The sequence below is a fragment of the Ciconia boyciana genome, chromosome 10 (assembly GCF_034638445.1).
Source record: "Ciconia boyciana chromosome 10, ASM3463844v1, whole genome shotgun sequence".
Classification (NCBI taxonomy): Eukaryota; Metazoa; Chordata; class Aves; order Ciconiiformes; family Ciconiidae; genus Ciconia; species Ciconia boyciana.
Window position 1 is genome coordinate 6,835,727 of NC_132943.1, and position 27,963 is coordinate 6,863,689.

General features: G+C 39.1%; 1 protein-coding gene across 1 annotated transcript in view; it reads left to right on the top strand.

Annotated features, from left to right (window-relative positions):
• Window positions 1–27,963, top strand: part of LOC140657611 (von Willebrand factor D and EGF domain-containing protein-like) — a 181,465-nt gene that overhangs the window by 119,451 nt on the left and 34,051 nt on the right. The window contains exons 18-21 of the mRNA XM_072874891.1: window positions 1,734–1,871; window positions 3,943–4,095; window positions 5,556–5,720; window positions 21,015–21,905. Of these exons, the coding sequence (XP_072730992.1) occupies window positions 1,734–1,871; window positions 3,943–4,095; window positions 5,556–5,720; window positions 21,015–21,905 (1,347 nt within the window). The remainder of the gene's footprint in view (window positions 1–1,733; window positions 1,872–3,942; window positions 4,096–5,555; window positions 5,721–21,014; window positions 21,906–27,963) is intronic.

A 27,963-nucleotide genomic window follows, 5' to 3' on the forward strand; every position in this document is an offset into this window, starting at 1 on the left:
GTGGCTGTTGTTACTGAAACTGGGAATTTCATTCCTACTTTCATTGTCTATGGTATCATGTTTAGTCTTTATATGATACGCAGAGAAAGAAAATAATTACTAATCTAATCAGAGGGTAACTCATTCAATATTTTCCAGAATGTGATGTCTAATAATTTCCCAACATGTCATCAGAAAGCAGTATCAGAAAAAAGCAGCCTGATGCTACGGATGTGCTAATTAAATTATACAATAGAAACAGTAATCCAAAATGTAACAAGGGAGGAAAAAAAGTAAGTTAAGCCCTGCAATACTCTGTGATGTCTAACTTACATGAAAGAAGCAAGAAGCATGCAAAACCAGAACAACTTAGCTTGAGATGGCACCAGAAAAGGGACATGGCTTTTGTGCTGCTGTTCTTTTTTTTTTCCCCACAAGACAAAGCAGGCACGCGAAGGTGATGTCACTAACTTTTTTAGGCAACTCAATCAAGAGAGACTTCAATTTGAGCTTTTTACATGAAGATGCTATTTTAACTTGAAAGGAGTAGTGGAAGCTATCTGAAATGTTGAAGCAATGAGAGATTATGTTGTAGGAGATGAATAATAATGCTCTGTTTTTATCATCCTGTAATTCATTCCACTGTGACAAATTTCTTTTTTGAAGAAAAAAAATGTTCTTTTATCCTTAAATCTTCTTTCATGATAAAGCTGGATATCTGATATGGAACAAGCCTTTCTGTACCTTGAGGTATGTCTTGAAGCAGGCACCTGGACTCCTGAGAAGATGTCCCAATCTCCTTGGGTATTCCTACAAGGCACAAAGGGCATGCCTTAATACAAGTGATATGGGCTAGTTTACGACCTGCTATCAGGGCTGCATATTCTGGTAACCAGCAATAGCCAAGCAAGTTTTCTCAAGTGCACAGAGATTGCAGCACGCATACCTGAAGCCTGAGGGAGTTTTTAACAACGTTATATGTGATTACTCTACATCATTTGCTTTTCAGATAGTAATTTTAACTTTTGGGTCACCTTCCCCTATAGGTATCTGTTAAATCATCCAGAGTTGTGAATCTGAATATCAGTTGCTTCAAGGGATTTTTAAAACCCTATTTCCAAAATCAGCAATAGCCAAGACACATTGTTTTGGGTTCAAATCCTATAGCAGCTTATCCTCTGTACACCAGCAGTGTGGCTCAGAGACATTTTCAGAATGTTTCTTCAAATTTTAATTTTTAAATAGAAAAAATTGTTTTTAAAAAAATCTGATCATTTTGTAAGGTTTACCTTCAGCCAGGCTCTATCAGGCTGGTTCACAATAAGCTATTAGTTATGTGAGGTTCACATAGAAATGAAAAGCACAATAGGTCAGTACATGGCTCTTTATATCCTAAAGCCAAAATGGTGACATTCATTGGCTTCTTCAATATATGACAAAGACCTCACATTAACAAGACAACAAAAGCAGCAACAAAGATGTGAAACGCAGGGGAAATAATTAATTTAACATGCACAGTTTTCTATGAAGAGTAGTCTCAAGTTCAGCACTTCTGGTGCCTGTAACGACAGTAATAAACAGTGTGATAAAAGCAGGTTTAAGTGAGACAGTGGGGAATTTGGCTCTAGCATGAGTGACGTACCCTGTATTGAGTTTACAGCTGAGAAGTAAGCCTTAGTCTGCTTCACCATTTGAGATGAGGAATAAACAAGGAATCTTTCCTGATTATTAACCTCCCCTTTGTTTTGCCACAGGGCTTACTTGTCAGGAAGACAGGAATGAATGTGAAGAGAGCCTTTGTTTTCCTGGAGTGTCTTGTATGAATACCTTTGGATCATATGCATGTGGAATTTGCCCCAGTGGGATGGAGGGAAATGGTAAAACTTGCAAACGTAAGTGTTTTGCATTATTTATTTTAACAGATGGGGAAAAAAATGGGTTCAATTCTACTACTATTGTCCTTAATTGAGTACTTTGCCACTCACTTCAAGTACTGACCTTTAAATATACAAAGCAAACTATTGTCATGTTATATTAATACGGATAATTGCAAATTGGTCTCTGCTATTTTTCACTGCAGTTTAGTTTCATTTTGATTAGAATGAACACCGTAGCATACAAAAAACTATTTTCCAGACACCAGCTAGATAATTTGCCAAGGATGTTCCCCATGTTCTCCACTATTTCACTCCTAAATACACCATCCATTAAGAAGTACTCGGGGAGCACCCCAGGATTACTTTTGTTTTGGGTGAATGCTGGGTAAGCAAGATGTAGGGTAAGAGGAAGAAGGTCCATGTGCAAATCCTTCACGTCCTTTCAGCTCTGTTTCCAAGGTGTGCTTTCATTAGAGGATGCAGTCCACAGCTGCTGAGCTCATGCTCGGCGTAAAGTCATGCCACAGGTCCCAACTAGTGAAGGAAATGGCTAGGAACAATTTTACACCTACTCAGTATCTGCTTTTGGGGCAACAGACTCTTTAGTAGGGAGGCTACAGTGACTTTGTACTCTGCTGAGACCTTCCCAGTGCACGGGATGCAACCTACTCACACGCTGCTTGCTTCAGTCACATACACACAAATCTTCTCTAAAAATAACATTTGGTTGGCCAGAAGGAGAGAAATCAACACTTGAAGTGTTTCACATTTGTTTGTTGGTTGGTTGGTGTTTCCAAAGAAATCCGAGAAGCAAAAGGTACAGATATTAACTGTGAAGATATTAACTTTTCCTCATATTGACTACCAAAAAGAAAAAGAAAATCTGATGTAGAAAGACTCAGTTGTAACTGCAGGATCCTGGCACCAGCAGGACTGCCTTTGCCAGGTTTACCAAATATTCCTTCAATCATATTGCCAAATGTTTTTTTTCCACCTGTATTATTTGGCCACCTTGGTTGTTTCAAAGTGATTTTGCACCTGTTTCACTAATGCATATTCTTGTAGCTAATTTGACCAACAAAGGAAGGATATATAAAATAATGCCCTTTTTTTGCAATATATCAGAAAACTCATTTCTTCCTTTTTATTTTTTTAATTACAGAAAGATTTGTCTATTTCTGAAATGCACATTTATTAAAAGGAATAAACCTGAGGGCTTCCTTGTCCACCCAAAATGGGATAGGAATCATTCTTTGTGGTTCTGATACACAGACTTAACATACCTACTCATACTTCCCTTGCTGAAGCAAGTATAAAGGCTTCTGGGAGGAAGGAGGAGAAAACTAACTTTATAAAGTAACTTTATAGCTGTTAGAGTGGGCTATAGCTCATTATATTAATTAATATATATATAAAGAGTCATAGTCTCAGGCTTTATTAAGAGTACAGAATATCCAAGACACCCAGGGCAGGGTTGTTTAGCTCGCAACATGTATCCACATAGACTTTACAATCCCTAATTCATTCAAGAAATTATCTTAAAATTATGCAGAAATCAATATTTTTTAGAGTCTCCACCAATCAATTTCCCTCTTTACATCCATGTATATTTAGTACAAGGTATTTTGACACGTCCAAAGTTTGCAGCTGAACTAACTGAAGCCAACAAACATGCACATATGGTTTCAGAAAGAAGCTTGCTAGGAGAGGCAGGAATCGGACAGAGCGCAGGTCCCAGTGCGTAGTGTAGCATCTTCATCCAAGTAACAATGCTCTCTAGTACACGGGGACCTGAGGCTTTCTTACTGCCCTTGGCTGGATAAAAGATCACTGTGCATATTAAGTATGTCTCCCAGATAAGCAAAGTTCAGTGAGTTTGGGCATAGTAATTTTTTCTGTATTTGTGTTGAAGCTTTGCTGCATGTCAGCAGCTGACTCACCTGATTTGCCTTTATTTGCTTGATGGTTGGCTTCCAGAATAAACTTCTGTCAGGTTATCTGATTTGCTGTTACTGTTGCTTTTTATCATCAACCACAGCTAAGCTCTAACACCTTGTTTCCTTGTCTCCATGCTTTCTTTTCACAGCTATGCTTGCTGCTGACATCACAAAAGCTTTAAGCACCGAAAAAGGCAATGGCAAAGGTGATTTGAACAAGACCGAGGTTAAGCAGCTACTGCAACCCCTAGAGGCAAAGGACTCCCCTGTAATTAAGAATTTTAGCATAAGTGATAGACATGGTAGGTATACAAGGTATGAAATCTTTTCCAGTTGCTGCAGTTTACATATTCAGAAATCATCCATTTTGCCATCTTAACAGTAAACATAAACTAGCTGTTTATAATACATCATAGAAAGATAGAGTTAAAAACCAAAACCCCCTTCAATACATCAGGCTGGATTGCTGCTAAACAATTTTACATGGGAAGAGAGCCATTACAGCAACAGCAATCAGAGTGGTCAGGCTTAACTAGAAATTGCATCGCTTCTGAGGTAGAACAAAGTCACTCCAAATCTTAGTGATCAATGGGAAGCAAGATGATAAGAATGACAGCTTATGCCAACTTGCCATTGCCAAGTGATGCTGACATTTTATTTCAGCATTTGACAGGCAGTCACTGAATTAAGACGGAGTTTTGAGCATAAGCGAAGATCGACTCTTGAAGTATGAACTTGACTGCAGCAGCCGCTTTTCCTGGTTGCGGAGCACTACGGCACTCTCTAACAGGGGTGCGCACCTGCACGATGCTTAGTTGGCCCTGTTGTAATGAGCGTTGCATGCTTTGTTGATTTTCTAGTGAAAGTAGGGAGCAGAAAAATTGAGACTGGGCACATCTGTTGTGTAGGGGCATATATAAAAGAAAATATTATTTTTTTCTCACCCTCTTTTTTTATAGCTGTACCAGGCCAGCCAACACCTAACCAGAACTTGCCTCTTACAGGTATCCATTGTAATGCTGTAGGCAAGGTGCAAACATAATGCTGAAAATACTTGAGGATCATGATGGAGACCTCACTGGAGGCAATTAAAAAAGATCTACAACCATCATTAAGATTTTATTCATCATCTGTTCTCTGTCTTGACACTATTAAATACTTCACAGGCAGTTCATATACACTTGCTATTCAGTGACATCATAAGTGATAAAATGTTATATACTACCGGAGTGTTAAATTTTGCACACAGTTCTAAGATAATTAAAGTAGTCTCCTGTCATACAAGGTTTGTCACATTAAGGATGATTTCTAGATCAGAAACATATGTACTTGACAGTGTATTTTTAAATTTTAAAGGTATATGTGCTGTAAGGTTTGATGATTACCTTCCAATTATAAAAGACCAAAAGGATGCCTGAATAATACAGTTTCTCACTCGGTTAATCTTTCACTTATGCTGAAAATTACAGTTTCTATATTATCCATGATAAATGCCAAACAACTTTGAGTAATAAACTTGAAAACATGTAATTAGCAGACTAATAAATCTTGTTTTAATGAGAAACAGCTGTTCTGTTACACTGTGCCTACAGGACATTCTCATGTTTGGCTCAAGGTTTGGGAACATTCTGCATTAATTAGACTTTAAAAGAATAAAAGCAGTTCTAAAGCTTTAGCTGGGCTCAGGCAGTTACTGCTTAATTTTATATGTGCATTTGATTTGAGAAATTATAAATAAACATGCTTGATCTTCCTTTTTTAGGCCATGCAGCACCACTGTCACACATTACTACCTGTGCCAACAGGCCATGTTTTCCTGGAGTGTTATGTTTTGATCGGAAACCCCCTTACATTGGATATGTCTGCGGCCGATGTCCAGCAGGGTTTTTTGGAAATGGCCGGATCTGTACCAAAGTCCCCAGACCAGGTACTTTCTAATTTTTAGAATTTTAAAAAGGTTTTGCATACAAAGGCTGTAAGAAAATATGAACTAGCATGGCATTACAATATAATACTTTATAATCAAACACTGAAGGCTTTTTTCTTTCACTCTTACCTGACGAGCAGCTAGCAGGTCTTGTTTCAGGAATACCTGGCTTTATGAGTCAAAATTCAATAGATTAACTACCTCATTTGCCACTCGGGAGAATTTTTCACAACAGGACTTACTAGATGGTATGAATCACCACACCTGTATTTCTGCCACAGCACTGGCATAGGATTTCAAAACATGTTTCCTCCTCAGTAAGATCAGAACATGACACATGCCCGTATCACTCCGCTTTCCTTCTTTCCTAATTCTTTTGCTGCAAGGCATCTGTTCTCCAAGGTGACCTGTGAAGACACTGATAAACAAAATGTCATGTAAGAACAACTATACCAACAACTGATGGCAACAGATAATTAAAGCATTTCAATAGCATTGTTCGTAGCCTGAGCAATAATCTTCCTTAGGGAGCTCTGAAACTCAGCTGGTCCCACTAATCTAGGAGGACTGATCATTAGAAGAGGTCTTCTGCTGTGATAAAAGAAAAGCTGGGTCTTGACCTCAGGCAGAAAGTGGTGATAGTATAGCAACTTATAATTAATTTAATGTATGGTTCCCTAGGGACAGTCTGGATGGTTGTCCCCTCTTTACTGCACAGAGTGACCTGCTAAGAGAACTCATGTTTATTCCTTAATAACAGTAGTTACTAGGTCAGATTCCTTGGTTTTCTTCTAAATCTTTTTCTTAAGTATTTAAGACACACTGGCTTGAAACCTGTCAAATTGTTCCCCAACCTCCTACATTTGATAAACCCATCTTCACTCCCCATTCTGTATCCAAATCAATGACTGTTACCTCAGTGTTATATTTTAATGCACACTATCAAAGTGGAAGCAATTTTACTGCTTAGTGTAGGTATCACCCAATCTCTTTGAACTATAAATTCATTTTAGCCAGTTCTCTGAATCTAAAGGTCACAAAAATAAACCTAATATTTTTCTTTCTCTAGCAATGAGTACGTACAATGTACTACTTAGTTTGCCAGAGACACTAAGTCAGTTATTGACTCTTCTATAACTTGGTGAAGCTGTAAAAGCAGTTGAGCAAAAAAAAGAAATCATTGTGCATATAAATAAAGTAACATTTCTGTTATTGCCCAAAGCTGCACCTTGTCGTTAATGGGATAATGGGATATACACTGTACACCCCAAAGGTCATTTAAATGCTGTTGAGTAGAACAGATAGTCTACAGCTGTAGATATTGGTACAGTAAATCAGACACACTTACATTGTGCTTACATAAACTTGAACCAATAAATTTGTGTATGTTCTAAAAAGGGAAGCCTAGACAGCAGTTGCCATTTATTGTGATTCATACCTGTTATACACAGCTCCAGGCAAGATTTAAGAAATATCCCAAGTATCAGGATCTGAAAGTAATACATGCTTCTTTCAAAACCAAGTTGTATGTCAGAGGCTGGGGGTTGTTTTTCTTTTTCCTCTCAAATATGCAAACTGAGTCTGGGACTTCATGCTGCAAATGTGGCCATGCAACCAGCTTGAGCACTTTGGGGAGGGAATGAAGAGGAATTATTTTTTGTTCCATCAGTACCTTGTATTCACTCATGTGAATTATATCACAATATAAACGAGGAGAATCCTGTGCCTCAAGGTTAAACGAGAGTAGTCATTTGTTTTAATATTTAGAAATGAAAGCAATTGCTGCAGCAGTATGAGTGTCCTAATTTATGACCAAAATGATCGGTTTAACTTTCTTTCTCATGTGCTTTGCTAGTTCAAGTAGAAGTATTGTATAGCATTGAAGATTAAACGATATCAGACAAAAAAGAATGAACTTTCAATTAAATTTATGTACAGTTATGGATTATGATTATTGTGAAATCCTCCCTGTTAGAATAATAGCTTCTCTCCCTTGTAACTTATGCTATCAGTCTTCAAATGAAACAGAACAAATCCTCTTCAGCTTGCTACAGTGCTTGTGAAGGTACTGAGATTATGTGCCACTTCTTTCCAACTCTAGTAATTTTAATGTAAAAATACTCTTGCTAATCCCTATTTTGTACTTTTATTGGCTGCTTTTGACATGATACTCAATTGTTGTGATTTAAGGATTAAAGGATAAGTATCTTTTCATACAGAAACTGCAAAAATTACCCAACTGCCTTTGTAGACTACTGAGAAGAAAAAATATGCCAGAAGAAAATTGTTTCCTAAGTCAGTGTTTGAAGGGCTGCACCCAAAAGTCCTTCAATTTTAATTTATGATCAACAAAGTACCATTTCCTCAGCATTGATATGTGATAGGTATTAATCTTTTGAGGTACTTGACTTACTGCAAACTATGTAACTCCACAAGTAAGTTTCTGAGCTATATTTACCTGCTCTGCCAACAATGCAGGGCCTCATTCTATTCTCACTTACGTGTTTTACCTGGTTTATATCAGTAGTTGGTACCAGTTTAAATCAACCAGATGTGGTTGCAATTGTTTTTGAAGTACATCAGATTAGTCTTAAGGAAAAACATCACCAGTATCAAAGTCGGTATGGAGTTTCATATATAAAGGGAAATTATTATTTTTAAAAATACATTCTCCCATCAGAAACAAAAAACTATTTTTCTCCCTTCAAAATCCATAAAGCAGGTATCCTACGTTTTTTAAAAAAATGTACTAGTAGGATCAAAAGTCCCTTAATTTTGCTGGCATTGCAATAAAGAGGAAAGTCTAAGGAATTTAAATCTGTCCAGGCTTCACTGGGCACATTTCACATTTGTATAAAATATCTGTTACTTTTTTGTTAGAAGAGGCAGATCTATTATATCAAACCATGCAGTATCATTAGTCATATTCGTGGCACAAAGAAAATGGATATATCCTAATGGGGGATGCTGGTGATGTTACTGTATCTTGCAATATTAGTTCTCATCAGACACTACTGGTATTTCTCTAGACTGGTTTCATCACTCACAGTCACAGAGATACCCATCTGTTTGCACTTTCTTTAGCAGGTTAGAGAGGCTGGTGTCATCACAAAAGATTTATTTTTTTCCTATTAGTAAATCAGCAATTTTACTGGACAAAGCAACGCCACATCCATCACTGATAAAAGATTGTTTGTTCAGAGCCAGCTCTTTCTGCCTCTCCTGGTTTAGGGAGCCGAAGATCAAGGGAGAGGATTATTTTATGATCTCTGTAATCGAGTTCTGCTTTTCCATTCTGAACACCACTGCTCGCTCTCCTGCCATAGCAGTTAATTTGCAGTATTGTAGACATTTGGCACTTGATATACTTTTGTGTGTGCCAGCTATTTGTTATGTTTATGTACTCTATGTTTTACACTATTCCAGTACCTGCACCGTGCTTCTGAATTCACTTTGATTTTACATCAGAGAGACCTCTGTGGCCTTCTCATTTGCACCACTGTCAGATCAACATCAAGGTGTGGATTTAAAAGGAGAATAAAATGTTTTGAATTAAAAGAATGTGTGTGTTTAAACACATAGTGCTCAGTCTAACACCAGAGGAACAGAGCAGTCTTAAGTTTTACATTCTTAACTTTTAACTTTGAAATCACTGCTGTCATTATTAGCACTCATCATTGATCACTGTCCATGAAAAATAAATAACTCCAGTAAGAGCTTTGGTCACCAACCCAAGGTTTCATCTCTGAAGCTAACTGCAGGAGTAGGGACCCCTTACTGCCTGGAACCAATCAAATGATTTTGCTTCAAGAGATGACTGAAGAACATAATGGACTCCTTTCATCTCTTATCTAACAGAATTGATGAATTTGCATTAAAAAGATCAAGGCCCAGATTCCAGTCTCAGTTACACCAGTGTAAATCATAAGTGATTCCATTAAATGAATAGCATTACCCTAATGGAGTGAGCCGAGCACTGTTCCTGGAAGACAGATCTTAAAACCTGTTAAGGTAGGCACATCACACACAGAACTTTTAAATATGAAATCTGTATGTACCAATAAGTGTAGATAAAACACACGCAACTTTCAGCATTCAGAGGGTCTTTTGCAATGAGTAACTAACCAGTCTTGACTTGGTTTATGCAATGAGTTACAAGGCTCACTTGAAGACAGGAATATTTTGATGCTGCATTCCTTAGCTATGAAGTTGTCTGAGATCTTTGCAAAGGAGGCATAACAGAAATACAAAATAAATAGTAAATAATACTCTGATTTGCCTCTGTGTGGTAATAGCTCTCAGCTATTCTTGTGGGCTCCAAAACTGGGAAGCATTGCATCTCAATGCCGTGGCTTCCAGCTCCTAGCTCTGACTCAGGCCATTGAAACTCTGTCCACAATTCATTTTTTGAATTTATGGTGGAAGTTGCTGATCCCTTTTGTAAATTATGTTTCAGTGTTTCTAGTTTGTGTATTTCTGGACATTTTTTTCAGACTGACCAGTTATGATGTAATGATGTCTCCTTCAAGGGGTAGGTGATGAAATGGCAACTGAAGTGGGATTAGAAATGTCACACAAAAACATTCCATATAAATTTGGAATCAGGAAAGACACAGTTTTGCAAATGGTATACCAGTAATCTTCGCACGAGGCCAGGATCAGCCTGGCATTTTGGACATAAGCTGTGACCCTTTCCTGCCCTCTGACTACGTAATTGCCACTGAAAATCCACTCCCGCACTTGTCAAGATAGAAAGGGAATCTGAGAGTCTTTCTGATGGCTTTCTCCTCCTTAGGGATACCTAATAAATATGAAGTATTTTCAGAAAAATATCAACAGAGGCCTGTACAGGATACGCTATGACCCAAACATAACAACTAAAGTAGGCACGGTGGGAAGAATATGTTTAGATAATTTAAAAGATAAATGGTTTCCAGCTTCACTGATCCATATACTCTGTCAATCCAGAATTTGTTAAGTGCTTCCAATCCAGATAATATATTTAGGAAATGATGTAGCTCAGCAATAGAAGACCAATGAAGCCCCAGCCATAAAACCACTAGGGAAGAGGACTCAGCTATATGCCTTGAATAATATTTACATTCAATCAGAACATCAAGTACAGATTACATTTCTCTCCTACCAAGAATGTGCCACCTTTTGCTTAAGCAATCACTGTGCCATCATGACTTTTAAGTGATAATAACAACTCAGTCTCCAACAAATAGTTTTTTGCATTGACAGAACAGAGAGCAAGATTATCTCCTCTTAAAATTTCCAAGCTTATTTAATCATCTAGCTATAATAGCACACAGCTTTTAAAGCGAGCCAACCCTGTTTCCACAAATTTGCTAAGATTGCTGTTTTGTTAAAGGCACTTTGAAGCTTTTTAAAACAGTAAGTAACTCATACTGGACCAATATCCTGGCCCCATTAAAGCAACACAAGAGTTTTGCCACTAACTGCAAAAGCAAAGCAGGAGTTGAAGAAAAAGGATTCATAAGCAATGCAAAGCACAGTACAGTACAGGGGGATAAAAACAGGTGTGAAATACACAGCCTCGTCATCACTCAGGACAAATTTAGGACTAGTTCCTTAACATCTTGCTGCTGTCGATCAACAGGTACCTACAGACGTAGTGGCACTCACTTCAGTGGACTTGCAGAACGAGGTGATATTCACTGCCAAACCATGTCAATTTTGCCCCAAAAATTACACTCCACGTGTATGGAGCTAGTTTGTTTCTGAAAGGACACAGCAACGGCCTATAGCTAACACAACAAAACTGATCCTCTGGGATGCAGGGGAAAATGATCTCTCATTATTATAATTTATTAGATTAAGAATTTTGTAGAATCATAGAATAGCCCAGGTTGGACGGGACCTCAAAAGATCATCTCATCCAACCTTTGATTTCTCAAAGAGAATTTATCTCATATATTATGATAAAAATACAAAAGACTTTTGTTTTGTTTTAATTTCTATAGGACACAGGGGGGTAGAACCGCACACTGGAGAGCATTACCAGAGCTCTCTGGTCTATAAGTGGTGGAACAGCTGATAAATCTTTTACATTACTAAAAAATAACTGTTCTTGCTAAAAGTTTCTCCATGCTAACACACGTTGTTTATGGTACTTATAGAATATTGTCTTAAAAATCTCAGATTTGAATCAAGCTATTGTTTTATGAAATTTTAAATTCTTCTTAAGCTAATGTAATACCTCACAGGAAAGGTAATCCTTAAGCCTTCTTCCTTCCTTCTCCCCAAAATGCCTTTGCTCAGTTCATAACTTCCTTCACAACCTTTATATTTGTTTGAATGCAAAAAAAGGGGACCTGTTATCTTCTTCATAGTTAGTTATGTTACAATGTTGAATCCCTAAGTGACCTCGGCTTGCTTCAAAATTCTTGCTCCATTAAAAACAATAATTTCCATCATACATCCTCAGAGCCTAAGAGAGGAAAAGATTAAACACAACACTGTTGCTAGCTGAAGTGCCAGCATCAATGTCTCTACTTGTGTACCCTAATACTCTTTCAAAGAGAAAACTACAAACATTATAAAGGCAAGTCTCATGATATGACTGTCCCCAACATGCCACCATAGAATTCAAAGGGCACAAGTAAGTTTTGTCAAGAGCTGATGACGCCTACGTTAGCAGTGAGCTATAGCTAAATAACTGTATGTCCTGGTTTCAGCTGGGATAAAGTTCATTTTCTTCCTAGTCGCTGGTACAGTGCCATGTTTGGGATTTAGGAAGAGAATAATGCTGATAACACACTGATGGTTTAGCTGTGGCTGAGCAGTGCTGACACTGGTCAAGGACTTGTCAGCTTCCCAGGCTCTGCCGGGCACACAAGGAGCTGGGAGGGGGCACGGCCAGGACAGCTGACCCCCACTGCCCAAAGGGCTATTCCATACCATACGGCGTCATGCCCAGTATAGAAACTGGGGGGAGGTGGCCGGGGGGCAGCCATCGCTGCTCGGGGACGGGCTGGGCATCGGTCAGTGGGTGGTGAGTGGTTGTATCACTTGTTTTTTTCCTGGGTTTTGTTCCTCTCTTTCTCTCTCTTGTTGTTTCCCTTTTTGTTACTTTTTTTTTTTTTTTACAATTATTAAACTGTTCTTATCTCAACCCACAAGTTTTCTTACTTTTGCTCTTCCAGTTCTCTCCCCCATCCCACTGGGGGGGAGGGTGAGCGAGCGGCTGGGTGGTGCTTAGTTGCCGACGGGCTAAACCACACCACCATACTTCAGAAACTGTTGCATTAACAGCGTATGCTGTTCAGATGGAAGATAAGGTTCGAATTGCGCGCCAATGCTGCTTGCTTAGCTTGGATTTAGGGATGCAGACCCTTCTTCTAAACTGCAACCTGAATTCAATGCACATTGTTCATAGCCTTTATGCACAGCTAAATGGACACACCGTTTATCATTGCTAACCTGCTGGCAATAGGGAAAAACTCGTTTGGTTAAACTAGACACAAATTAGCAGAACTGACTAAGAACTTTTGTGACATACCATCTGAAAACTTATTATTGAAATTCCTTGGGTTTTGTTTTCTATATTAGAAAGAAACTATAGATAGTTGTGAACCTAATCGGTTGAAATTGTGGAGAATTCCATAAAAGCATGATTTCACTGAAGGTATTTATATATGCTTATATGGTATTAAAATAGATTCATTACTGGTCTCCAGCAAGGCATAGTTCAGATTGTTTCTTGGCTTTTATATGTAAAGTAACTCATTTTTATGTGTTTACAGCCGAAAACAACATAATTGTAGTTTTAGACCACTTAATTCTTGAATTGAATAAAAGGAGAATTTCAGTAAAATATTCAAATTTAAGCTGTTTTTTCTTTGAAGAAATATTATGGATTTTCTTTTGAAGAAATGTTATGAACCTTCTTTATAATCTATTATTACAGTTCTAAAGGATTCTACATAGATGTTTCAGAGAATTAGACAGGAATGCTTCAGAGACGATCTGTCTTGATTTAGCCTATTTTGTATATATCTATCAACCTGTTCAAGCCATGAGAGAGTCTGAAGGCCCATGAGGCATCATCAGATAAGAACACAGTTTTTATTAATTTTTCCATCTCTCGCAACGCTGAGAAGAAGTAAAATATACTGCCAATTCCTGAATAGAAAATATAATTTAGTTTTTTGAACTCTATCTTAATGCTGTCTTTGTAGCTGCTGAGTTGCAGACTCAAATAATTGGAGAAGGTAGAACACAAAGAGGAGAGGTAAAAGTTCAGACCTGAAAGATGGACAAAGTATAATGAAGGAAAGGACAATAAAAGAGTTATGAGGGTGTTAATTGGGTGATCCATGGTGTTTTGAAACACAACCATACTTCTCCTTTGCTTCCTGTTTTGTTAGCTGGATATTCAGGGAAAAGCACAGGAAGAGCACTTCTAAAAACTGCAGGAGAGAATGGGTTAGACTTAAGGAATGTAAAGAGCACGGAAAGAGATCTGGTAACAAAGGAGCAAGAGGAGCAAGGCTCCTGTGCAAGGGGTGAGAGCACATCAAACACGGAGATTTTCCAATCCCTAGGAGAGAACTTTTCAATTAAATCTTGAAATAAACTGGAAGGTAGGAGAGGTGTTTGATAAAACATTGTTTGTTTGTATAAACATAGCTGGTTTATAAATCTCGATATATAATCCAAAAACGATACTGATAAAGGAAAATAGTGATGGAGGGGAAAAAAAAATCCCCGTTTGGGGAGCATGCTCATATCTTTGCAATCAGTAATTTTTACACCATTTTTAACAACACTGTCTCTGGTGACCCTGATGTTAAAATTTCTATTGAAAACTTACAGAAAACATCACAAAAGTAAAAAAAAAAGCCAACAAACCAACAAACCGAGTCTGCAAACAAAGTGCACAAAATGCATTCTTTTCCTCAAAGGCCCATTTTTCTGTACAGCTGTCATTGTGTTCATCGCCTTCTTGCACCGTTCTTGCACTTTACCTGTGTGTGACGCCTTGTCCCAAGAATCTTACTAACCAAAAGCTGATGGATACCTCCTTGGAACACAGATACATATATATTACATGAAAGTGTCATGTATTAGGCTAAGTTTCATATTTAAAACTGTTCCGTTACTTTCAGACTTGAGTGTCATTCTAGAAACCCAGCTTATAGCCTGATACTATTATTATCTACTCAGGATACCTAAAAAAGAGCCGATCATTTAAAGGCTATGGAGAAATCCGGCTTAAATGAATACAAACTAAGGCAGTATTAGTGCCCCAACTCTTTAAGCTTTTTGTTTCTCTTAATCTCTAAATTATAATGCTTTCTATTGAAAAAGTTTTATGAATAGAAAAAACATTTCGTATAAGGGAAGGGCTATACCTAAGCAAAATCTTTCTAAGGCGTTGTTCTGGTATTTGTTGAGTAAGAAAGGGATTATCTTTATGTATTCTTTGACATATCCTAGATAAGAGTGAAAATGTTCTCTGACGTAGTCGGTAATATCATTTCTATGTTCATGAACTGTTTGCTTCCTGACAGCATCTTAGAACCCCCATTTTCTTTAAATAGATCAGTTAACGAATTGAGATGTCAATTATATTGTTCTGAAAACCTAGGGGCAAATTAACTATAAAGTGATGTACACAAATACAAAAGACCTTTAATGCAACATAACCAAACACACAATCTCTTCTTGAGATAATATTTTCTCATATACTCACATAGGATTTCAACATCCCAGAACTGGAAGAGGACCTCCTTGATGGCAGAGTCTGGACCTCTTTCCATTTGTGGGAATCATTTACTCTGAATACAGGGAGATTCGTAAACAAAGTTTAGTGGGTGAGCTGGCTGAAGACCCCAGGTTTTTTCCTCCACAAAGAGTATTGTGTTAGAGCAGAATGATTTTGTATTTCATTCACACAAAAGGAATTTGCGTTGCAAATTATGAATGGTATTACAGAATTGTGTATGTGCAGCTGCAGCCACATTTGACAAAGAAAAGAGTCTGAAGCAGAGGAATAGTTATAATCAGAAGTGGCTGAGTGATGCAGACTCCATAGAATATTCCCTATTGCTCATGATTTTGGTAGGTGAAGGGGAAGAAAATTGCTCACCAGGTAGCAACATCAGCAACACAATCGCATTTTCTATCAGGCTGAAACATAGCCCAGGGAAAGTGAACTAGATGTTCACCTTTTAATTTCATCATTAAAGCAACAAGTGAGTAAATGTACCCATCACAGAAGTGGTGGTTTGGGAGCACAGATTTTACTGAGACTGAATGCGCCTGTACAGATGGATACGGAGTCGTGTGACTGCTTTGCTCATGTGCTGACCTGTCTGGATGTAAGGCACGCTAGGTCCACAACCTGTCGCACTCTGGTAGCCCAGCACAAGCTAAGTAACCTGGCTGGTTCCTTCTGTCTGCCTATGCAGAGCTAGGGGCTCGCACGCAGCTCCACATCGTTTTCTGATTTGCGAACTCCAGATCTGGGCACCTCTTATATAAAAGTAATACTCATATCCTCTATTTCCACATTTTTCAAAGTAAGGATTAACTTTTGCCTGTGCCTACCTCCAGTGTGTTGTGTGTTCCTAAATTCTTTTACAACAAATTTGACTTTTCAATTTTTGACATAAAAAATAGGTAAAGGATCATAAGCTCTAAACTTAAGCTCCTACCTAAATTTATAATAACGTCCCAATCTCAATGTGTCTTTAAAATGCTTGTGTTTCTACAAATATAATCCTGGAAGTACACCCTTTGTAAAATGTGGGAAGTTGAAGCTGTACCTCACTTAAAGGAGCCGAGGAATTTATTCTGGGAGTTACTGCTTGTGATTGATTGTAAGAGAAGGGACATCGGTGACTGGGAAGTTCAACCAGCATCTGAATGTGGGAAATTCTGGATGCTTAAGAGGAAGGAAGGGAGAATCAAAGCTATATTTCTGAATATTTGGGAGAGGGAAGACATTAGGGTATGCTGGGAAGGCTAAACAGAAGATTTAGGAATTAAACACACTCTGACTAGAGAAGAAAGTTATGCCAGAACTCAATCAAATAAAACAGCAGATTAAGAATTGATGGAAAAATAGAATTTCCCTAGAGCTTCTTATTGACAGCTGCTCCATTTCCCCTTTCTCACCAAGTAAATACAGAAAAAAATACTAATGTGGAAAAGCACAGAGAGAAATGGGATGATCCTTAATACTCTGGTAACAAGACTTCTTAGACCAGTGTAATTTTTCTATTTCTCTTGACATTTTAAATAAGATTTATGTGCTGTTAGATGTTTCAGATTTTAAATGATGACCCACATAGTGTAATATGTCAGAAGAGCATTTCTCTGCCGACATTCTTCTGAATGAGAAATGTGCTACACAGCAGGTACTACTAAATGTTAATAGCTCTAAAACTACACAAATTGTAAATTTATTGAATTGTGTTAATAATGAGATGAATTCTTAAGCTATTCACAGAATTCTGAAATAGTTGCAACCTGATCAGAATTAAAGGTGCCCATAATCCTCTGAACTGACAGGCAGAAGAGACCACAGCCAGATGATCTTGCTAAGGAGAAGGAGCCAGTCTCCAACGTGAAGAGTGGACTGGTTTGGGGCATTTTATTAGATTAAAGGAGAGAGCAGCACTTGAGATTACATGGCGATGCTTATAGTGTCTCACTCATGTCATTACACAAAAAAGTTACACCTACATTTAAAAAACAAAATGTAGGTTTCTAACTCTAATAGCTGCCAAGTGAAGCATGGTAATGAAAAGGTAATAAATACTCATGTCTACAGGAAGCTTAAGCAAGTGTTTCAGATGTCAGCTGGCAGTTGTAGGTCAGGATGGGGCTGTCTCCAAGGCACATGGCTTGGGAAGAAAGGTGTGGAGGTGTGTAAGTCTAAAACCAGCAAAAACTTGGGTGAACAGCACAGAGGAATATGGTAACCAACCTGGTCCATCCTGTCCCAGGCAGAGTATGAAATGTGTGCTGCTTCTCTGAGAACAGAAGTGGCTGGGGTCAGAAGGGGATGTGATTTCTCTTAATTCAAGTCTGGATGTGGCCTTTTTCTGAAAGCTTGTAAATGCAAAAAAATAACCAGAAACTCAGAAGAGAGAAAATATGTTCTATTTCTTTTCTGTGTTTCAGAGTGTCGATATCTCACTCTGGGTTTAAGAGACTGTCAAGTGTCTTCTCTGTTTGTGAACTGCTGTTTTCACTAGCTTATATAGTCATTTTATTACCTTCAGAATGAACATGACCCTCTTCAACTACAGATATCTAGCAGTTCACTATAAAATGCAATTCAAGTGAGAGAAGAAATCAGAATTCTCTGTGCCTTAACAACGCCATGATGTCATTGGCAAGCATGAACCAGAGCCTGCTTATGACAATGCTGATTTATGAGCCTAGTGCGAGCGGCACAAAATACCTGAAACACTGGGCACACCGAAGGCTGGGGGGTTCTCATGTGGGGGAACGCCTGCACCACATAGGCAGAAAGTGTCTCGATGTTGAGTTGGAGGAGGGATGTTAAACTTCTGTCTTGGAAATTTGCCCTCTGTCACCTTTGTTCTGATCTTCCCCAGATAGGGGGACAACAGAGGAATCTGTCTTCTCGGGGCCTGATCCATCCCGGCATTACCCTGTGCTTACAGTGGTGTAACTCCACAGATACGAATGGAGCTCCCGCCACGCACAGCTGGAGCAAAGCAGCAGGTTCTCAGTCTCTTACCTACCTCTGTGAAAAATAAACTCAGTCGTTCCACTGCTGCACATTTCCCTGTTAGTATAGGCAGAAATACTGACAGGTAGTGAAAATGTATTTTCGTACCATCATATAACCTTGAGCACTTTGCCTTGTCATTTTTTTGTTATTTTCATCCAGTCCAATATGTAATCATACTGTGGCATCACAGAGAAAACCAGATTCACGCAATCACACTTCTGCATTGGTAATGGTTATACATTTGAAGATATCGATCGACTGCAAGGAAAATAAATTGGAGTAATACAGGATTTGAGAAAGCTGCTGACTACAGACAACTGAGTCTGCAATGTTTGGGTATACTTCTTTGTTTTAGCTTATTTAGATATCTGGAAGACTGCAGAAAGAAATTTTCAGGTATTTCAGAAAAAATCTGTTGTATTCTAATCCTAACTAAATTGCACAGTATCACTATAAGTAAAAATCTGAAATAACAAAAGCTGAGAGGACACTCTAGCCGCCACATCTGAATGACGCCAACATTTTATGAAGTTTAGTGGCCTCTACAGAGTGGATGAGGGACCTTGATCAGTATATATCATAATGAACAACCAACCAAAACGTACCACTACTCTTCACTGGTAGTATTATTTGAGATGTAAAAATTGCATTATCATAGATACACTCCAACAGTATGCTCCCCCTTACAGGGAAGGCTGGAACTTATTTGCAGGATGGGTATATCGCCTATCTAATCTGAAAAAAAAATAAAAGATTTCCCTTTCTCAGGTAGTCAGTATGATCCCCTTACTTATCCCCATTTAATTATGACACAGTGGAAGGAGCTCAAAGCTATAACCAGGGCTCATTTTGGAAATTTGTCAGAGAGGTCATTCAGCCCTTCGCTGTCATTCTTGTTGATTTCTGGTCCCTGAATTGAATTTTCTAAAGGCAGTAATAATCATCTATTACTGATAATTTTCTATGGGGATATTTCTTTCATCTTTCTCTCATTTATTTTTAAAAATCCTTTGACTTCTCCTATCCTCTCATGCTCTTTTTGCTGATGTCCTCCCTGCTTCACCATTTCTTTTATTCCATTCTGTGTACCTCATCATTCAACAGCCTTACTTTGGACAGTAAAATCCATGTATTTACCTGCTGCTCTACTAAATATTGTGTATTTACCTACTGATGTCCATAGCTTGATCCAGTACCATTGTAAAACTCCACAACATTATGCTTCAGGGCAATAAAAATTCATCAGCCACCAGTAGAATGACACTGTTTATCAGCCAAATAAACACAACTTTGAATGCCAGGATTTGCTTTGATCTAGTCAATGCTCTAACTTTCATTTTGACCTTTGCAAAGCATCTTAATCTTTTTTCTTGCTAACTGTGGCTCATTTCTACATCAATAGGAGTTTTAAGAAAGTGATTAATATTTATATTTAAAAGGAAGAGGTACATCCCGCATGGGGTTAACCCTAGAACCAAGTAAGGTTTTTTCTATGGAGTGAGTATGCCAGAACCGGTTAAAAATAGCTTCTTCCATTCATTAGAGTCAGCAGATGGCCATTAATCTTCCTGAAAGTATTGATTCAAACTACTCGTCTCCACTTTCGAGGCCCTTCGCAGACTACCCTCTCCCCATCTATCATCCCTCCTTACACAACTGAAAAGGTGGCTGGCTTTGTAACAAGTGGGTGACAGTTACAAACCAGCAGTCCCTCTTACATGCTGCCCCTCACATCTGGAGGGAGCTGTACACAGCATTAACAAAGCTTTTCCATTTGTCTCCTTTAAATGCTTTCCTAAAACTTTCCTTTGCCATAAGGACTACAAAAGCATTACATAGTTATACACTGGTGTGATGGGACTAGAGTCTCCCTAGGACATGATCTTGCCAAGGACCATCTTGACATTGTTATTTCTCTATCTCCGATATCTGTCTGTCCCAAACCGCAATGTCTCGTCTTACACCTAGGCTGCAAGAGCTTGAATGCAAAGTCTCTGCGTTACGTACTGTCTAGCAGAACATTTCCCAGCACACTATTGCAGTACAGACAGTTACTAAGAAACAAATACTAGCTCAGGTGCTCAAGAACTGTAGGGTGCACCATGGAAAGGTGCACAGTTCCTAAACCTCATGGACTAGTGTAAGCCAAAATTAGTAATCCAGCAGGGCAAGTGTTTTTGCCTGGCTGCAATTTAACCCCTGTAAACCCAGGGCTGCGCCTCAAAGAATAATGCCTGACCTGCACTGAGACTTACTACCTTAGGCTCAATGTTAAGCCAGCATAAATATATTTCATCTGGTTCATGAACTGCCACCCTGTAAGTTTAGGTATTGCAGTTCCCTGTGTATCCAGTGCTGGTGTTACCTGTAGCAGATAACACCATGTCATTTCTATGCCAGCCAGCATAAATGTGCCTTTAGCATATATGATAGATTAACTCTTTTACTTCTAGAATTGATGTTCTGTTGTTTGCTCATAAACTAAATGTTCACTGCGGTTCCTTTAAACTCTAGACCTGCAAATTTGGCTAATTTATATCTTCCTTCTGCTCTAGTTTCAAGATCTTCCCAAAGCCATGTGGATTTTGCTGGAAGAAATATTGAAGATGCTAGAGGCTCTCACCAGGAAGATGTTTTAAAGACATCAAGAAACATATATTCCTTTCTTTCCCACACCCAAATTCCAAGACAAGAAACTACATACTTTTTGGAAAGAAACCCCACAGTCAGTAACACTCCATCCCATATAATGAAAAGGAAGACTTCCCAAGCTCAGACATCATCAGCAAAAAAACCCAATATGGAGTCCACAGCACCTGAGAAACAATCTTTTCTTGAAAAAGGAAGTGATACACACACTTTCCTTCTGCACGAGGAGCCAGACCCCAGAGCCACAACTGTCAGTGTCACAACCCATACCCCGCTCCTTTTTAAACAATACAAACCAGGTACAACACGGACTGTTCCTTCTCATCGCAACACAAATGCAAGTTCATTCTTTGCAAGGCCACATGCTGTTCAGCAAGCTCGTTCCAAGTACGGCTATTCTCCCAGGAAGTGGCCCGGTCGAGTTCCAGTCTCAGAGACTAAACCATCCCAAGATTTCCCAACAGAGCAGCAGAGAGCATCTCCTTTGGCAACGCGCCTCACCTCCCCTTTCCATTTAATAGGTTCTTCCCTTGATCCAGCTCCCCAGAGTGCTAGCGTCCCACCAGGGTCTGCTCCCCAAGCAAAGCTTCCAGCCCAGACCACAGCAGCCAGAAAGGCATACAACACAGCGATGGATCATGTGGAACTGCCAAAAACCAGCGGTGGGATGCATCAGAAAGTCATCTGCGCTAATATGCCGTGCTTTACTGGTGTGCAGTGCGAGCCGGCCGAAGATGGAGGATTTAAATGTGGGCCTTGTCCCACTGGATACAGCGGTGACGGAATTACATGTGAAGGTAAGGGGGAAAATCCTCTTTCAAATTCTTTTATAACTTCATATCTAATAGCTCTCCAAAGTAAAAATTAATTTTTATTATAAATTTGGAGATTTTTCTAGCTGGGATCATTCTGGTTTTCAAAGCCAATTATATTTCAAAATAATAGACAAACATTCTATAACTCTGAAAAAGCTATTTCCACTTACAAAAATGACATATTTATTTGATAATATCTAATCTGTTGAAACCAGGGACAGATTGCGATCTTGCTTACCCTTGCTTAAGGCCAGATTCATTCTACTGAAGTCATTGCATTTGAAAACATATAAAACTTCTGTGGGAAAGAGTAAAATTGACTCAATTTCTCTATACAACATAAATTCTAGGAAAAACTAATTGTTCTACTACCTTAAAAGTTACTTTTAAATATCTGTCTAATAACTTAAATACAAAACTGAACTTGTCATCTGAAATGTATAGCACCAGAAGGGTTTTCACAATATATTGACTTATTTATTACACAGCTTAGAATACCTCCATAAAACAATACTATTATGCACATTGTTGAAACAATGTATTCCCTGACTTAGCTATCATTAATTACACCTTTTGTTGAAATCCCTCTGATAAGTTGATATCTTAATTGGCCTTTCACTACACAAAGCAAAAGTGTTTGCATCATTTATTTCATTCTCTTTCATGTACGGTGCCTCGCGCTCTGCACGTGGAGCAGACAGGGGTAGGGGGTCTTGGCTGCGCTGCACGGCACTGCACGGCTCGGTGGTGGACCTCCCAGGGATAACCTGCTGTGAACGCAAAGCAGCTGGGATAACCTGCTTTATCCCCCCCTTCACAGGGGCATAAAGCCCCCAGCAATACTGCAGCCCTCCAAGCTCAGAGCAGTCCTGGAAATATATTTCAAAATGCGTAAGAAAAGGTTACTATAATCTTGGGTACTATAATTTTTGCCTGTTTGCACATTCCTGAAATGTCCCTTCTAAAGGACTTAAGGTTACTTGACATGAAAGACCCTGTCTTTCACCCCTGTTTTATACCTGGAGCTGGAAAAGTACCGAGGAGCTCCTACTACTGGGAAGCCCAAAGCAAGTTTGATTGCAGAATGGCCTCCCCTCAAAGACCAGGCCCATGTACGGATGAATATTTACGAATATGGACATACAGCAGCTTTGTGTATATTTAGTATGCCCATCAGTGTAGTCCTTAAAACATAAATCTACCTCTGCCTTTTACTGTCTTGCAACGAGATGTTTTCTTCAATCACTGGAATTACTGAAAATCTCTCTGGAGAGTCCTTAGGATGAAATATTTTATTACCAACATAATTCTCTGTCTCGGGGCTTGATGACATGATACACAAACATCCTTTATTTGTCTCTTGTCACTGACCGTGTCACCTGACTCAATAATAAGCCTGTCTGCTCCCTGCTTCTGCTTCATCCCGAGCCCTTCTGTGCACCTGCAAGCACCCTCCTGGAGTGTGGCCAGAAGGGTGAAGAGCACCCATTGTACCTCCAGCCGTTGATGTCTCTTCCCATGTCAGATGCAGCTGATTCATCATGACAGATGAAGTTGAAAGATGAGGATAATTCTTTGGATTAAGGCCTGTCATAACCTCTGCTATCAGCACCTTACGATGCCGCCACGATTGTACTGACTTCCCTCAGAACAGTACCCTCTAAGAACAGGAGGCAGCAAAATTGAACAAGTGATCAAAGCTTAGATGAGATCAGCATTTGTGAAATCTTCAGGCTTTGATGCAACATCCGTAGCAAGTGAGCAAAAATGTGGACAGCCTCAGAAACTATTGATAGTTGTCACCATCCTGTTTGATATCAAAATTCATCAAGAAAAAAGAAACAGCCCATTGGTAGCAAGTTTTGATACCTGTGGATCTTGAGGGGATGTGACCTTTGCTTAATAAGAGTGTCTGAATATACTCTAAGATAATAAATACTTTACTGAGTGATATTTATCTTGTGACAGAATGTATTTTTTTTTCCATTTGTGCAGTTCAAAATCAGGCTTTGAGGACTGCTAGGGAAAAAATAAGCAGCATCCTGAAAATGAATTTCTCTTCTAAAATAAATCATACCAAATTTTATTTCTGTAATATTCTTATCCCTTTGGACAAGCCCCTCTGTCTCCCTGTTATGATTTAGTTAGAAGTCCCCTCCCTCTACTCTGTCTTCGTGCTTTGGGAATCACAGACTCATAGGGGTCCAGGCTGGAAGAGACCTCTGGGGACCATCAGGTCCAACCTCCTATCTTCTTTTGGAAGAACACAGCTAGATGTCAGTGTGTTTGGCTTATATTCAGGCATCTAAACTGAGATATGTTCAGATGCTCTTAGCAATTTCCATTTAGATCACTCCCTTCATTACCAACAACTTTGTCACCTGTAAAAAGTAGGACCTTGCTTTTACCTATCTTGCTTTGGCGTAATAAGCATTACAGATTCTTAATTCTCTTACTTCTGGCTAATTACTCTGCAGATGAGCTGAAATGAAGTAGTTCCTCAAGGGTGTACTCATCACTCCCATGCCCTTTCCTACAGCTGGCCAGGTTCTCAGCTTGCAGAGCTCTTTCACCTTCCTGCACAAAGGCAGAATTACCATTTATTAGTGGCCTAACGTTAACACTAGTCTGCTAAACAGGCAAGGCCTTGAAAAACATGATTTCAGAGTAGCATTTTGGAGATAGTCAACATCACCTACACAATAATAACAAATAAGCAGGAGAAATAAGGCCTACTGTAGGCCACTGGATTCTTCTGCATATTCTCTGGCAGAAGATGCTCGCTGGCCTTTATGAAATCAACTTAGCCAAGAGTTCCTCTGGTGATGAGGAAGGTTACTAAATGCATAATTTCCACTCTTAGTGTCCTTTTCAAGTATATATACCATAAAACCAATGCATTACTATGGTACACCCTGTTGTGGTTTAACCCCAGCTGGCAACTCAGCCCCACCCAGCCACTCGCTCACTCCCCACTGCCCAGTGGGATGGTGGAGAGAATCAGAAGACTAAAAGTGAGAAAACTCGTGGGTGGAGACAAAGACAGTTTAATAGGGAAAGCAAAACCTGCGCACACAGGCAAAGCAAAACAAGGAATTCCTTCACTCCTTCCCATGGGCAGGCAGGTGCTCAGCCATCTCCAGGAAAGCAGGGCTCATCACGTGTAACGGTGACTTGGGAAGACAAACGCCATCACTCCGGGCATCCCCTCCTTCCTTCTTCTTCCCCAGCTGTATATGCTGAGCATGACGCCGTATGGTCTGGAATAGCCCTTTGGGCAGTTGGGGTCAGCTGTCCCGGCTGTGCCCCCTCCCAGCTTCTTCTGCACCTGGCAGAGCACGGGAAGCTGAAAAGTCCTTGAGCAGTGCAGCAACAACTAAAACATCCCTGTGTTATCAACACTGTTTTCAGCACAAATCCAAAACATAGCCCCATACGAGCTGCTATAAAGAAAATTAACTCTATCCCAGCCAAAACCAGCACACACACCTAGCAGTTTTATGAGACAGCACCTATCACCTGCCAAAGCACACTGCAGAAGTGCCATAACACTTACAGAGCTTTATATATTTCAGCTCAGTATACCAACAGAATAAAAAACTAGTACTTTGATAATGCATAACTAGTCAAAACAGGATTGTTTCCAGAATGTTTCTGATATTTTGTCTAGTGTGTTACAAGTGGCACCTGCAACGCAGCACTCTGTAACATTTGAGGCTAACGCTCTGAAATATTCGTTAGTGTTGTTAGTCACCTTAGAGCAATTACTTGTGTCCTGCCTCTGTTCCCCACTCTACAACAGGGACATAAACCTGCACTTTCAGAGATGCCGTATCCACTGGACAAGGAAACAAATGCCGTCTTTTCCCCGGGCTCGGTTTGTTCACCAGGGTCTGTGCATATGGCACTGTCTGAGAGCAGCTGTTGTATTTCTTGAGCTCCTTAGGGTGCCCTAAGGTGGAACATGTCCTTTCCATTCAATAGCAGGGTTGAAGTTAACAAAAAATTCTGCTCTGGGCATCATTGTTGTGCTTCTTACCAAGAGACCTAAACCTGAAGCCTGAAGAAAAATAAGAACTTAAGCCAAATTCCTGGTCATGCTTGTTTTTATTTCTCTAACCCCGAGTTCATTCGATAAGGAGTGCCTGGTTACTAAAATCGTACGATTAAAAAGTCAAAGACTCAGTTCCACAGAATACAGACAATTATTTAAAACTATTTTGGATTAGGTGATGGTTAAGGACTATTGTCTTTCTAGTTTTTTCGTAGTCATAAAAGTTCCTTGGAATTCCTTGGAAGATAAAGTCATGCTACTTTAGAAACATTTTCTTAAAAACTTTAAGTCAGTAAAACTCTGGGATATTTTATAGGCTTTGCACGGTATTTTCTGACAGAAGGGGAAGTCTAGAACAGTCGTAGTCATGCTTTCTGCTCAAGAGTTAAAAACACGGCGTTGCCTTGACATTACAAAACCACTGTTCAAACCAAATAATTTTCAAAATAACAGGAAAGACAGAGTAGTTGGGAAAGTATTACAACCTCAGGATGCACAGCTGGCTGAAACGAGGCAAAAAAACCCAGGTAGCTGACATTCATCTGTTCTGGCATTTTTACACCCAAAAAGCTCTACCATATCAGACCAAAAGTCCTTCCCCTATCTCCAGTAGCTACCAACAGCAGATGTCTGGCAGTACATGGTAAAGATATAGGGATACTGTCCAGAATAGTCTCTCAGTAAGTTATGGATCATGTGCTTCAAAAAGCAAAGGTGATGCCTTTGAACAGTACCCTGTTGAGCCTTTCCAGGCCACATCTGATTTTGCAGTTTTCTATCCTATCCCCGCAGGTCATGTCTTTCCCAATGACCTAATCTATTTACTTGTTTTTCATACAAAAGCTCTTCTATAACTTTGGTTATCCCTGTCACCTTTTTTTGCGTCTTTTCCACTTTTACTGTATCTTTTCTGAGCTGGGGGATCAGACCTGAACATGGTATTTAAGGTGCAGCTCACCATGGATACAGACCATAATAAAGTCTGGCATTTTGTGCTCTGCTCATTTCTTAACAATTCCTAACACTTTATTTGCTTTTTTGACTGCAGATGAGCACTCAGCTGACATTTCACAAAAGCAAAATCCATTAGTACAACCTAACCAGAAGTGTTGTCTGCATTTGTATTCCCAATTTATTCAGTCAAGTTAATCTTGTTAATTTTCTATTTGCTATGATGGGTATTTATTTCAATACTGGGCTCTGGACTGCTGGACTATTTAAATATGCATATGAGTTATTTTAATTGCACTAATACATGCTTTAACCCTATGCTTTATTTCCTTTATCTGTGTATCTTACATGCAAAAGAAAGGCTTCAATCCACATCTGTTCAAAAGGAAAACCAATAACCTGGCTAGCCTGCAACATAACTTTCTTTTCCTTTTTTTCCCTCCCTTGTGCTGCACATATTCAAACTTCACTTGTACATTTAGGAAATTAGATTAATGCATCTTTGAAAGAAAATAAATAATGTACAATAATTGCATGAAACAAGGTAGACTATGCTCCTTCCAGTGAATTTCCAAGTTTTTAAATGGAACTGCAGGCAATGCTCTCACACCTCCGAGCCTTGCTTTAATGGTGCACAGCCAGGATCTCATGTGCCGGACGGCACCGGCAGTTTACTCACTGTTGAGATGTTAAGCAATAGCTCTGTCCTGGAAGCCATTTGCTGATTAGATTATCAAAAATGGAGGAAAGAACACGGCATCTGGTATTCCTGAGTACCCCCAAAGATATCGTAGAGAAACTTATAAAAAGTGCATGATCTCATTTTAATGGAAAAAAGTAGTCTTGGGATATTTCCCAAAAAGCCCTTTCAGAGAAAACAATAATGGACTTCTCTGTTTTCACCTCCAGATTTTAAATTATAAACATAAACATACGTACATTTGACAGCCAGATTGACCATTTGCAGCAATGTTTTCCTCTTTACTGTCATTTTATACCATCCAAAACCGCTTAGTATAAAAACACTGCAATACC